At 42.0% G+C, this 13,177-nt stretch overlaps 1 protein-coding gene across 3 annotated transcripts in view; it reads left to right on the forward strand.

Annotated features, from left to right (window-relative positions):
• Nucleotides 1-13,177, forward strand: part of arhgef37 (Rho guanine nucleotide exchange factor (GEF) 37) — a 76,392-nt gene that overhangs the window by 963 nt on the left and 62,252 nt on the right. For all 3 annotated transcript variants that reach the window (XR_007569816.1, XR_007569817.1, XM_050042816.1), the window contains exons 2-5: nucleotides 443-542; nucleotides 6,495-6,695; nucleotides 7,049-7,159; nucleotides 12,589-13,091. Coding sequence is in view for 1 of the 3 variants with exons in the window: in XM_050042816.1 (XP_049898773.1) it covers nucleotides 12,600-13,091 (492 nt within the window). In the remaining 2 variants the exon portion in view is untranslated. The remainder of the gene's footprint in view (nucleotides 1-442; nucleotides 543-6,494; nucleotides 6,696-7,048; nucleotides 7,160-12,588; nucleotides 13,092-13,177) is intronic.

A 13,177-nucleotide genomic window follows, 5' to 3' on the forward strand; every position in this document is an offset into this window, starting at 1 on the left:
AGAGCACCTTTGGGATGTGCTGGAACGGGAGATTCTCATCATGGAGCAGCTGTGTGATGTCATCATGTCAATATGGACCACCATCTCTGAGGAATGTTTCCAGCACCTTGTTGAATCTGTGACACCAAGAATTAAGGCAGTTCTGAAGGCAAAAAATAAAAACACGATTCTTATTGTTGTGATTATACACTAAAGAAAAATACTTATCTTCTTATATTCCATTTTTGCCAATATGTCCCCCGAAATCCGACACACTGGACCTTACATGATCAACTTTAATCGCTTCTTTTAGGTTTTCTTCTCTGGTATAAAACAAATAGGACAGACAAGAAGGCCAACTGTAAAGCATCATGAGAGATACCCGGTGTTTGTCACAGACACAGTGTACTGATGTGAACAATGATGTTTAGTCTGTCTGAATGTGTTTATGTCTGTTATCCAGAGATAAGGAAGCCAAGGCTACCGTGATGTTTTCGTCTCCTTCTGCTGCTTTTGGTGACTGAAGTGAAACTACACTGAGAGAAGAAACCGAACGTACAGAGGTAATACTACAATTTATGATCGCACTATTGTTGTCACCATCCTGGTGAGTGTAGCCACACCTTCATTTCACAGTTCAGCCAGTAGGACCCTAATTCGAGAACTCATTTTTTCCACTCACTTTGTGGATACCTGAGTTATGATGACTTTTTATTGACTCGGTTATTATATATCTTGCACACTTTACTTGCTTGCTGAGTTTACAGTGACGTATTTCTTTATTTTTCTCTTCTGCAACATGTTTATTTAAGGATAGGTTGCTTACAGTAACTTAAAGGGATACTTTAGGTCTTTTGGCGTGGGTTTGCATGAGGTACTTATGCATACTCAAGGTATTACATAATGTAGATGTTGGTTGGCATGGCTCCAGTTTGGAGAAGCAGGCTGGAGTCCGACAAGGAAGTTAAACAATGTACTGCTGTGGATGGGGTCAGTAACAAAACTAATTTCAGCCATCAAAAAACACATATTTACAATAGTTATCACTTCACTCTGCTGTGAAACAGCAGTTTCCAACAGGGAACTGAAACCATTACATTGCTCTCTTCAAAGCCAGACTCCATTGACAAAAGCAGTAATTTAACAATTGCTCAATACAGGAGCTGCTGGTCTACCCCAGCACCTAAATAGTCACCTTAATAAAAAACACAAAAGACAAAAGAGTCAATATCAGTTTAACTGTATGCTGTATTTGAAATATTTTTACTCCTTTACCTGACCTTCAGCAATTTCTGACGGGGAATGGAGGCAGATATATCGTCTTTTCAAAGCCAGACTCCATTGAGAAAAACAGTAATTTAACATTGTTGCACACAGGAGCTGCCTCTGAAAGGCGCATTTAAATTGCCAAAGTCACACAGTAACACAAACCAACTATAATTGTTAGAGGCAGCGGTCGACCAGCAGCTCCTGTGTTCAAGGAGTCAAAATTACTGTTTTTGTCAGTGGAGTCTGGTGACATTGACGAGAGCATAGTTGTGGAAGTGAAGCCTTCTGAAGACTTCTCTCTGTTTGAACGGGCTGGCTAATGGAAAGGTAAAGCAGTGAAAATACTCTCAATATAGTGTAGACTTAAACTGATATTGATCTTTGTATGTGTTCTTTTAGGCGGCTAAAATATGTTTTGCTGTTTCAGTGTCAGAATCCAGCCTGCTTCTCCAAATTGGGGGCGTGCAGACTGATCCAATCTGAACCATCCATTTAACTTCTTAAAAATCAGGGTTAACCAGCAGATGTTGCCTATCCTCCAGTTTACGTTAGAATAAATTTACTATAATGACATTGCTGCCTTTTGTCTCTCCCTGAATGTGATGCAATGTCACCAAAACTCCAAGCTTGTGAGTCCATGACGCACAGTACAGTGTGACATCTAAACAAGCCAAACAAGCCAGTGTAAACCACAACAAGTCAGACCAAAGAAAAGGTGTGATTTCACCCTTAATCTGCTGTCACTCACAGTCATCCTAAAGTAATCTCTCACTCACTGTGGGCAATGCTGCAGCACCATGAGACATTATCAGGGAAAGAGTTTGCTGTTTCCTGTGATCATCACAACTTTCATTTCCAGCTGCGTCATCTTTCCTAAGCTGTTTGTCACTTAGTGTACACAGGAAGACCTCAACAATATGGGTTAATAATAGACTTTGTAGCTTTCAGTTCAAAGGTCGTCTTGAAGTGTTGTCCAAGAGGAGCACGCTACAGCAGTAATCTGAGCCAGTCTGTGATCGCCCATATTGATTATGAACTTGGACAGTAATGTGATCTTGGACTATCACCCCCGATAGCTGCTATCACATGTTTGATATCAAACACTGTCATATAATAGTTTCCTTTTAGGGCACTGCCAAAGTCAAGCTGCATGTCAGTGTATAAGACATGTAGGCATGTAGAGTGGCCAGGAAGTGGACCAACCCTGCAATTACAGCAAACATGGTTCTACTTTTAGCCGTCTTGACAAGTCATCACTCCACCCAGCTCTGACTCTTCTTTCACCTAGCTTTTCTTGAATCACCTTCTCACTCCAGCCATGACATCACTCGTTTTCCAGCTGCTAGCTCAAAAGCTCTGGAGTCCAAGACGCACTTGACACCGACGTGTGAAGGAAGAATTGCACACATTGATATGTGGGAGTTTAAAGGCATAGTTCAGATCTTTTAAAGTGGGGTTGCATGAGACACTTGTCCACAGTCGGTGTGTTGTCCACAGTAGATGGTGGTCAGCGCATCCCCAGTTTGGAGAAGCAGACAGGAGTACTACCATGGAAGCTAAGCAAGGCACTGCTGTGGATGGGGGCAGCAATAAAACATTTTAGCCACCTAAAAAAACAATAGCAGCTTAAGTGTTTGCTATATTGAGAATGTTTTCAGTGCGTTACTTTGACGCAGACAGCATGTTCAATGGGGGAAGCCATTAACAGCTTTAGTTCCCCATCTGTGCTCTCGTCCAAGCCACCAGACTCCATTGAGAAAAACAGTAATTTTAGCTTGCTAAACACAGGAGCTGCTGGTCGACTGCTGCCTCGATCAGTTAGATTGTTTGTGTAATTGTGTGACTTTGGTGAATCCAAGCCAACCCCTTTAAACACCGAAGCCACACATTAACACAGATAAACTAATAGATCGAGGCAGCAGTAGAACAGCAGCTCCTGTCTTTAGCAGTTGTTAAATTACTGTTTTTCTCAATGGAGTCTGGCTTTGAAGAGAGCGATGAAACGGTTTCAATTCCCCGTCGGAAATCGCAGTCTGACAGCAAGGTGAAGCGATGAAAATATTGTAAATATACTGTGAACTTTATCCGACATAGATTTTTTTTATGGCTAAAATTTGTTTTTGTTTTTTTGATGATCCCACAGCAGTACATTTCCGAGCTTGTGTGTCAGTACTCCTGCCTGCTTCTCCAAACAGGGGGCACTCCGACTGACATCTACCATATGTAGTTTCTCATACAAGCCCACGTCAAACAATCTGATAACAATAAACTGGTTGATAGTATTTTCAGCCTGGCCAATTTCCCATCTGGTTCTACTGTCAATAACAAAGAGTCAGATATCTGCTCGGTGCTTTCTAGGAATGGAGCATTTTTTGAAAGGCTCTGAGAAAGATGTTTGCTCTGAAAGTCACGATAGAGAGTTAAACAAATGCCTGAAGTGTATTGTCACTAAGCCGTATTGTTCTGCAGCACACCTTAAGTCAGACATTCAACATTAGTCAGCTGATAAAAAGAATCCTGTTCTGCAACATTCCTCTCTCCCTGACATACCGATGTATTGAAGATTAGCCGCTGTCTTTCTGCCTCCCTCATTCCAGACTTATCGAGTCTGACTGCAATGAATCCCTTCATTGTCTCAGCATTCATGCTAACATCTTGTTCTAGTTATTCTCAGGGCTCGTAGGCTCATACTGCAGTGGACATTTGATGTGCGTTTGGTTCACCATTGTTTTTGAGAAATAGTGAACACATGCTCTGTTGATTTGTCTAAAAGAGAGGAAAACTAGCATGGGGAAATATTGAAAGACTTAGTTTCTACTACTGAGTTTCCTGTGTTGACATCTTTCTCATCCAACCAAACACCTGAAGTCCAAACAATGATCACAGAGTTACGATTGCATCCTGCTCTGTCAGTATTAAATCCCCACCCTGTTACTCTTTGGATTTGCAGCATCATGGCCTGTCTGTGCTGCGTCAAACAACAGATTTTCTGTGTGAAAGATGAGTTTATTATGAGGGATGACAGATTGATCTTGTGGTGTGGAAGAAACTGAAGCTGAATCAAACTGACACTCTTGCACCTCTTGAAAGTTGTTGCTGTTATTTGAATGTCTTTCAGTTTGCCGTCAGGTAACACAGGGATGTTTTCACTGTTGCTAAAAAAGATTTGCATATCATGAAACTTGCATTTGACCAGGCTGCAGGCAGCTTCAGAGGAATTTTGTAGTTCACAGTGAAATGTCAGCATGCCAACATGCTACAATAAGACCGACAATTTAGTAAAAGTCAGCATGTTAGCATTGTCATTGTGTGAGCATTTTAGCATTTAGTGTAAAGCCCCACTTTGCCTAAGGACAGCTTCACACAGCCTGTTGTGGCTTAGCCAAAAGGCCCAGACACACCACACCAACATCAAGAACTAGCAGTGACGAATGCCGACTGTTGCATCATCCCATGTTGCCTGTGTCTCTGCCAAAAAGTTGTACTTAAACAAACCACAAAGGCTACAGCTAAAGTTCTGCACCTGCACGAGAGGAAAAAACTCCATACCAGCAGGCAGCAGTAGTCTGTATAGTAGTGACTCAGAGTGAGATTCTCTACAATATTAATAGTTCAACTAAATAAAATCTAACACAAATTACACATTTAAACAGCTCCCAAATACAAAATATGTCCCCTGGTATCTATATATATAAATCAACAGGTGATTTCCTTCTCTTTTTGTTATTTTTCCCACCTGGACCTTTATGCTCTGCCATTTCTCCTCTAATCATCACGCTGTTATGATACCACAACTATCGCATATTCACATATATGGAGGCCGTTTGTCAGCAAGTCGAAATATCGTGAGTATCATGACAAGAATTTTTCATATGATATTTAAAATTACACAGGTATTATCAATCAGAGTGATATTATTCATTGATGGGATTTGCTTTCCTGACACTGAAGGCGTTTCTCGATACCAAGTACGCCAAATTCGGACTTGCACACTTGGGAGTTCTGACTTGGCAAGTTCGACTCTGGAGTACAAACTCCCAAGGATGGCTGCCATTGCCGCTGGTCTGTGAGAAATGCATTCTGGGATACCTGGCTGTCAAAAGTCCACACAAGTCACCTCCCGATGCATCCCCGATGAAACGGGCAGAGCATGTTCACAACCAGACATTTGGACTCTACTTGGCTGGATGCGGACTTTGAATTGGAACAGTACTTGGGCTGCGACTGATGACGTTTCACAAGTCCGCAAGAACACAAGTACAGGCAAGAACGCAGATTGAGAAACGCCTTGACTCAACGTGCAAGTCAGCCGAAAAAAGGCCGACTAAGGTTAACTAGTGCTGGACACACACGCTCACCTGACATTGACCGACAGCTGACGTGTGTCACAGCCTGTAGACTGTGCGCAGTGTTCTTACTGAGCGACACGGCAACAGGATGCAAGTCATTTTCAATGGCAGTCGATGACATGAAGCTACAAAATGACTCCCAACACTTGTCGCTGTGTGAAGGGCTACAAATCGGAAGTTGAGCAGGCCTCAACCTTTTCAACGCTCCAGTGATGTCAAATGTTTTTGTTTCTATCTGTGATGCTATTCAGCAAAGTTAGCTGACACATGCTAGCCTTCTTTGTATTGCAGTTCACACAGGGATGCAGTGGGGCAGCGAAATGTGATTTTAACATGCAGCTCAGACATTGATCACATGCATAGATTTTTTTTAACTTGAGAAAACGTTGGGTGGAGGTGCTTTGTTGCAAGGAGCAGACACACACAAGCCCAGGATGACATAACTATGTCAACGCGCACTTGAGCAACACTTCAAGGGCGACTCAGAGATAATGCAGCTGGCCACTGTTGTTTTTTGTCGCTTGTTGTGTGAACACAAGATCAGTCTTGTTAAGGTGCATTTTTAAAGAATGCTTTTAGCACCACAAGTGGAATTGTCTTCCATTGTATTGTGACAGGTGCCTCTAATTAACAGCAGATATTTGCACGGCTGGACACCTTCATGGAAACTCACCCTTTAGTATTTGGAGAGAAAGTGAATGGTTTTGCTGTGGAATCTCAAAATACACACTCCTCAAGTTTCATTTAAATACTTTTGTGCTGTCTAGTAGCTGCTCAGCGGGCATTCATACACCTTCTTTAATTATTTGAAATAAATTACAACAGTGAATCTTTTATTTCCGACTGAGAAAACCCAAAAGAGGGAGCTTTAAATCTCTTTTTGTTTTCTTCCACCAGAAAATCCAGACAATCCCTCTGCAATTGGAAGAGGATGGGACGTCCCGCCGTGCTTTTGTTTCCTGTGAGAGGAAAACTTCAATCACTTCGACGCTTCGTCTTCAGTGGGCCGTGTAGTGTTTCATGAAATCTCTTTAGGTGTCGTCCGATTGGTCCTTTATTCCACTGTGAGGACCTGCCAGCCAATCCGCATCTGCCTGGGTGAGTGCCATTTCCTCTTCCCACCAGCTGCTGCAGTCAATCAGCTTATTCAGCAGCATTAGTGTGTGTGTGTGTGTGTGTGTGTGTGTGTGTGTGTGTGTGTGTGTGGCCCCCCTTTCCTCTCCCTCCCCTCTTTTTCCTCTACAAAACAACCGGCCCACCCTCCTTTCCACTCCCCTCCCCCCTTCCCTCACATACTCACACACTGTTTTTCTCTCTCACACACACACTCAGTCGTGAATATACCCTCACACACTCCTGCCACATGCGGCCCAGCAGCAGTGTGCTGTGTGTGAGTCACTGGAGAAAGTTACACCAGTGTGTGTGTGTCTATGTGTGTGTTTTCAATGCAGCAGCGTCTCCTCTGCAGCAGATTTCTACTTCACTTGGGACAGAGCTCAGCAGGACAGAGACAGAGAGGAGACCAGAGGTTCACCACAGCTGAATCCAGGATTCTGCACAAGGTAATGATGTCTGATCTCATGTAAAGGTTTTCAATGATACACTGTCACTTAATGCACACTGGTGTCATGTCTGTGGTTTTGGTTTTGCTGGTGTGCAGCAGATGTCTCAGCCTGGAGCTCTGACACACTTGTTTTGGGATGTAAAATAAGTTTTTGCGTCAGGTTGTGACTGAGAGTCATCTGTTTTGTGCTGTGTGCTGGTGTGTCATAATTGTAGTAACGTAATGGTTAAGAGAGGTCAGTGGCTGCACCAATATGATACCTGGGTTTCAGTAACTGTACCTAAATGATACTCTATACTTTAAGAGGTCTAAATATGTTTTTCTACAAGCTTTTTCAGTCCAAGTTCTTTAAGGAACAGTGTGTACGATTAAGGAGATTTAGTGGTATCTGGCAGTGAGGACTGCAGAATGCAGCCAGTTGAAACTTCTCCAAGTGAGGATCCCTTCAGTATAAAGTGTTCAAGGGGTTTTTACTGGGAGCTGAATTATCCGCAGAGGTCTCTTCCCCTCTAAAACAAACAGACCAGGTGATTTAAACCGGTGATAAAAACACTGAAGAAAGCAGTTTCACGTAAAAGAATCAGTGTCTTCTTCACGCTCTTGTCGCGGTGGGGCTTCTAACTACGGTGGTCGACATGTAAATGCAAATGGACCTATCTTAGAGCCGGTGTTTGGTTTGTCCCTTCCGGGCTACTGTAGAAACATGGTCGTCCAACATGGTGATCTCTGTAGACGAGGAACCACTCCCTATGTAGATATAAACAGCTCATTCTAAGGTAAAAACACACAACAGTTCTTATTTTCTGTGGATTATACACCAAAGAAAACACACTTATTATATTCCATTTCTTACAATATGTCCCCTTAATCCCACACACTGGACCTTTAAATGTTAAGGTATGTCTAAACAGAAGCAGCATGTGTTAACTTGGCCTAAAAGTTTATGATTTAGATAAGGAACTATCACATCAAGCAGAGATGCCAGCTTTCAGTTTTGATTCTTGCTGCAGATTGATTTTTGTCAGCACTAAAAACATAGTGAGGTTTGACACCCAGTTCTGGCTGTTATCCCATCACTGGGTCACCATATGCTGATAAACCCCTAAACCCTTTGTTGGAGGGAAAAGATAAATCTGTGAGGTGGGATTAAATCAGAATGCAGGACAATAGCTACAATCACAAAAGAGTTGTGGACACCTGAAACATACAATGCAGCCCAGTGCAGCCATTCACATAATGCCATGTAAAAATAGGCTGAAGAAGCAAATGAGAACATTTTATACAGTGGAAAATATTGTAAACTTCTCCCAGCATAACCCAGTAGAACCACAAACTATAGCCTTCGGTTAAGGTGAGTCACCACTTCTCTAAAACAGAAACTGAACCTTATGAACTTCATGACCGTATGAATTAATGCAGCACTGCTGTATGAGTCAGTTCCCACTTTATTAGCTCCACCCAGCTAAATGTAGTACTGAGTGTATGTATATAATGAAACAGAGTAAAATGTATGAGAAGCAAGTGTTTTTTCTTCTTCACATGAAATGGACTGCACTTAAATGGGGCTTTTCTAGTCTTACGACCAATTAAAGCGCTTAACACTGAGTCACAGTCACCCATAACCATAACTATAACCAATCAATAACCATTCACACACCCTCACACACTGATGGAAGAGCCATCAGGAGCAATTTGAGGTTCAGTATTGTACCCAAGGACACTTCAACATGCGGACCGGAGGAGCCGGGGATAGAACCACAGATCTTAGAACTGGTGGACGATCCGCTTTACCTCCTGAGCCACAGCCGCTGAACAGATTCCCTCTGTGCACTAGCTGCAACACATGCAAAGGAATTTGTTTGTGTGACATTGTTGCAGAAACATATCAGTTTATCATTTAGTGACTCAGTTCAGGAACAGCATGACCTCACTCAGTTCAAATAGACAATGAAAGACAACAGTTTGATTGTGTTTATTCATGCAGCAGCGTGCAGCTGAAGGTGAGGTCTTAGTAGTGGTGGACTAATAGGGCTGAATATTGAAACTCTAGTTATTTGGTACCAACTGAAATGTGTTTATAGAACACAGAGTATGAAAAGCGTGATGTAGAAAAAACAGTTAATAATTGTTAATAATAGTTGTATACCACGAAACCATGATATTTTCTGCGACTGTTATCGTACCGTAAAAATACCATATTTGCATCCCTAGTTGACATTTATTAGATAAGTTGCCAACTGATTTAAAACCAATTCATTAGTTTATTTAATTTATTAAAGGAAAAAAGGAAAAATTCTCTGATTCCAGTTTCTTAAATGTGAATATTTTCTGCTTTCTTTACTCCTATATGACAGTTAATTGAATTTCTTTGGGTCGTGGCCAAAACTAGACCGATGACAACATAATTTTGGGCTTTGGAAAACAATGATCAACATGTTTCACCATTTCCTGCCATTTTATATCAAACAACTAATCAGTTAATCAAGAAAATTAATCAACAATGAAAATAGTCATCAGTTGCCGCCCCACCCAAAGTCAGGTATCACTAAGGTATTGCTCTGGTATCGATTGTGAAACTCAGGTGTGATACCAGCTCTAGTATTAAAAACTGCCCAACCCCTTCTGACTATGATACATGGAGGAAACTCTGAGCCTAGTTGCTAAAGTCTTCATGAGTAACTCCTCTCATAGACACTCTAATTTAATCACTGAGTTAAAAATAATCCTGCCATCACAGTGTGTCCTTTAAAGCCACAGAAGGCTGATCAGCTGAACCATGTAATGGCTAATTGTCACAGCGGCGGCAACATTAGTCGCTCTGTAAGCAGCTTGCCAGCCTCCCGGTGGGCCGACACGTGGTGCTCCAGCTCAGAGGGTCCATGACAATGCATCCCCCCCTCCTCTGCATGTTTGTGTGAAGTAAACAGTCAAAACAAAGCCATCACAACTGCAGCTCTGCTGTCTGTGCAGTTCATCTTCATATGAGAAATCAGAGTCAGGAATGTTTCCTTATCTGCCCTGATATTCCAGGAATTTTCATGTGGAAGACATATCGGGTACCAGATGTTTAGAAAAAATTGAGCTTTTGTGACATTTAGGGCCCATCCCAATTCTCTTCGCTTGACCTTACCCCTTGGTTTCAAGTGCACTCGCCAGATAGATTCCCCTCAATGACGAAGGGGTAGTGTTGAGGGGTAAGGAATTTTACCTACGAATTGGGACGCCAACAGACGTGTTCACCTGCTTCTTGTACGGAGAACTCTGTAGATATTCATGTCGGCTACATTGTGAATTAGCGATTTTCAAGCATTCACATTCTAACTCAACGCTTACAGATAACAATGCATATACAGAAACCTAACACATTCCGACATATTCGGGAATTTTTGCATGCTTATTTGCGAAAATAGTACTTAAATTGTGCGATGGCTTTCTCATGGAGGCTGCCATCTCCCTGGAAAACTCGCCTGGCTGGATAGTCAATGCAACCTGGGAAATTCAATCTTCCCCTCAGTTGAGATGGGTTCGTAGGTGTGCATCGCAAAGCCCTTCAAATTAAGTGGGGATTTTAAGGGCTGAAAAGCACTTCCCTAAAGTTTGGGACACCCTAGCCCTTCGTGGGAACGTGCAAAAACAAGGGCTAGGGCCAATTTTGAGGGGAAGTGTGAGTATTGGGACGGACTCTAACTCACTTCTGCACTGCGTTCATTTTAGACAAATATGTGCTTTAACTGAACAGGTTGCTCATGTAATACTGAATGTCTCCAACAGCATGGCAGCTTTCTTCAACTAATTCAGTGTGTTATTAGGGCTGAGCAATTAATAGAATTCTAATTCCAATTATAGTAAGCGCCTCCAACATGATGAAAACAACATAATCGAGATAAAACAGTTATTGTGCTGCATTCTGTTTCACAGTGATGCTCTCATTTGTCTTGTGATATAATCCAGTGCACCTCTTTCCTTTACAGCGCTGCTCTCAGTGTTGCCAACATGGCGACTTTCTTGCTAGATTTAGTGACTTTTCAGACTCTTAATGACTTTATTTCTAAAAAGCAACGAGCAACAAACTTAGAGACGTATCCAGATAATCAGGGAGACAGAGAGAAATATGTTTAAATGCGTGATATCTTAATTAATTCCTATGCAGGCTGCTCAGCATAAACACAGTCCCTGTCTCTTCTGCCAACAGTGCGGGGTCTTTCCCTCTCCTCTTACATCATGGTTACATTTCTATATCGTTTATTTTATTTATTTATCTCTCTTTTTTTTGTACATTTTTGTTCCTCAGCTGAATTCTATTTAAAGTTCGAGACATTTTAAAAGTTTAATAAATGCAGAATGTTAGGTTAAATAGTCGTGACCTCAAAGTGGACCAACATATTCATGATTTTGATTTATGCCATAACTCAGCAGCCTTATTTCATGACCCTACAATCTGTGTTTATTCACCTGGTCATGTTAATGTGCCAATTCTGATATGTCTCTTGCACTGTTTGGACAACACAGCAGTGCAAATACACCAGACACGGGGGAGGGCTTTCAAACCTTAATCTCTGCAACAATCCGGTGTACCTAGCTGTTGCTGGTGTCTGTTCTGATCGTTTTATACCACTCCTGTACTGAGCATTGAAGTTTAAGTTTATAACTTATTTCACTCAGCAAAATACATCAAGTGTTTCTCTTCTAGTTACAGTTTATGTGTTTGAGTTTTGACTGACCTGAGGTATCTCTCCAGTTGCCAGCAATGTATTTTGACTTTTTTAAGTATTTATTTCTTGCTGTGTTCGATGCTAAAGCTGTTCACTCAAGCTGATGTGTCACCACAGTTAAGTGACTGAGACACTAAAACATTTGCGTTGCCCTTCCTTGTTATCGAGTGTTATTGTAGATCCTGTGTGGTCCATGTGGTTCACACTGGAATGAGGACATTTGACACCATGCAGAGGTTGTCTTTCACACTGAGAGTCAGTAATAAAGTACACTTATGTCTTGTTAAAGGGATACTTCACCCACAAAATGACCATTTGTGTATTACTTTCTCACCGCTGGAAATCTTGAATTTGTAAAGTAAACTTTGAGAGAGTAAATGTTGAGCCATGGGAGAACAACAAAGTTTTCTTGACTAATTCAAGGTAACACTGAGTGAGTAATTAATATGCAGTGAAGTATTTCTTAAGGATGGGTGTGCCTTGCAGTGGAAAACTGTGGTCCAGGTTAAAAATCAGGGGGTTCATCTTTTATCTCTTACCATACTCAACTCGATGTACTCTATGCCTTTAAATGTCAAAAAATGCTTTTATAATATTTGAGAGAATCTTAACGGTGAGTATGAAGAAGATTAAGAGCCTGTTACTCATAAAAATAAATTCTTTCAAAGTACAAAACTTGAAAACACATTCCCTAAACAGTGTTTCTCTTTGACAGTGATCTCCATCATGGAGGTGCCCAGGAGGCCTCAACCCTCCTTCACACTGGCTCTCCCTAAACTGGCCTCGTCTGCTCTGTCTCCCCTCGGAGCTGTGGAGAAGGTCGCCAAGAAAGATCCGATGAAGGAGAAGCTGCAGGAGAAGAAGGATGGAGCCACAAAGGGGGATCAGTTTGGAGAGGAGACGTTCAGCACAGAAGAAGAGTCGGATGTGTCTGTGTTTGTGGAGGCACCAGCTGAGACGTCAGAACTTGAGGGTACAAATACAAAACTCTCCTCACAGGACAGTTTCTCAGAGGACAGTTCGATGTCTGAGGAGAGGTTGGCAGAGGAGGCAGAAGAGGCTAAGAAGAAGCGTGAGGAGGAGGAAGCAGCAGCTAAAGAGAGGGCAGCCCAGAGACAGATGCTGGCCATAGAGGAGCTGGTCCAGTCTGAGAGGAATTACCTGCGACTGCTGCAAGTGAGCACTGTGACCATCAGGAGCAACCTGCAGAAACTACAGGTAGGAATCAGGGGTCTGCAGCATTTAGTAGCATTGTATGGAATAATTAATACTATTGATTAGGGCTGCAAATAACAGTTACATTT

This window comes from Epinephelus moara, chromosome 4 (assembly GCF_006386435.1).
Source record: "Epinephelus moara isolate mb chromosome 4, YSFRI_EMoa_1.0, whole genome shotgun sequence".
Taxonomy (NCBI): domain Eukaryota; kingdom Metazoa; phylum Chordata; class Actinopteri; order Perciformes; family Serranidae; genus Epinephelus; species Epinephelus moara.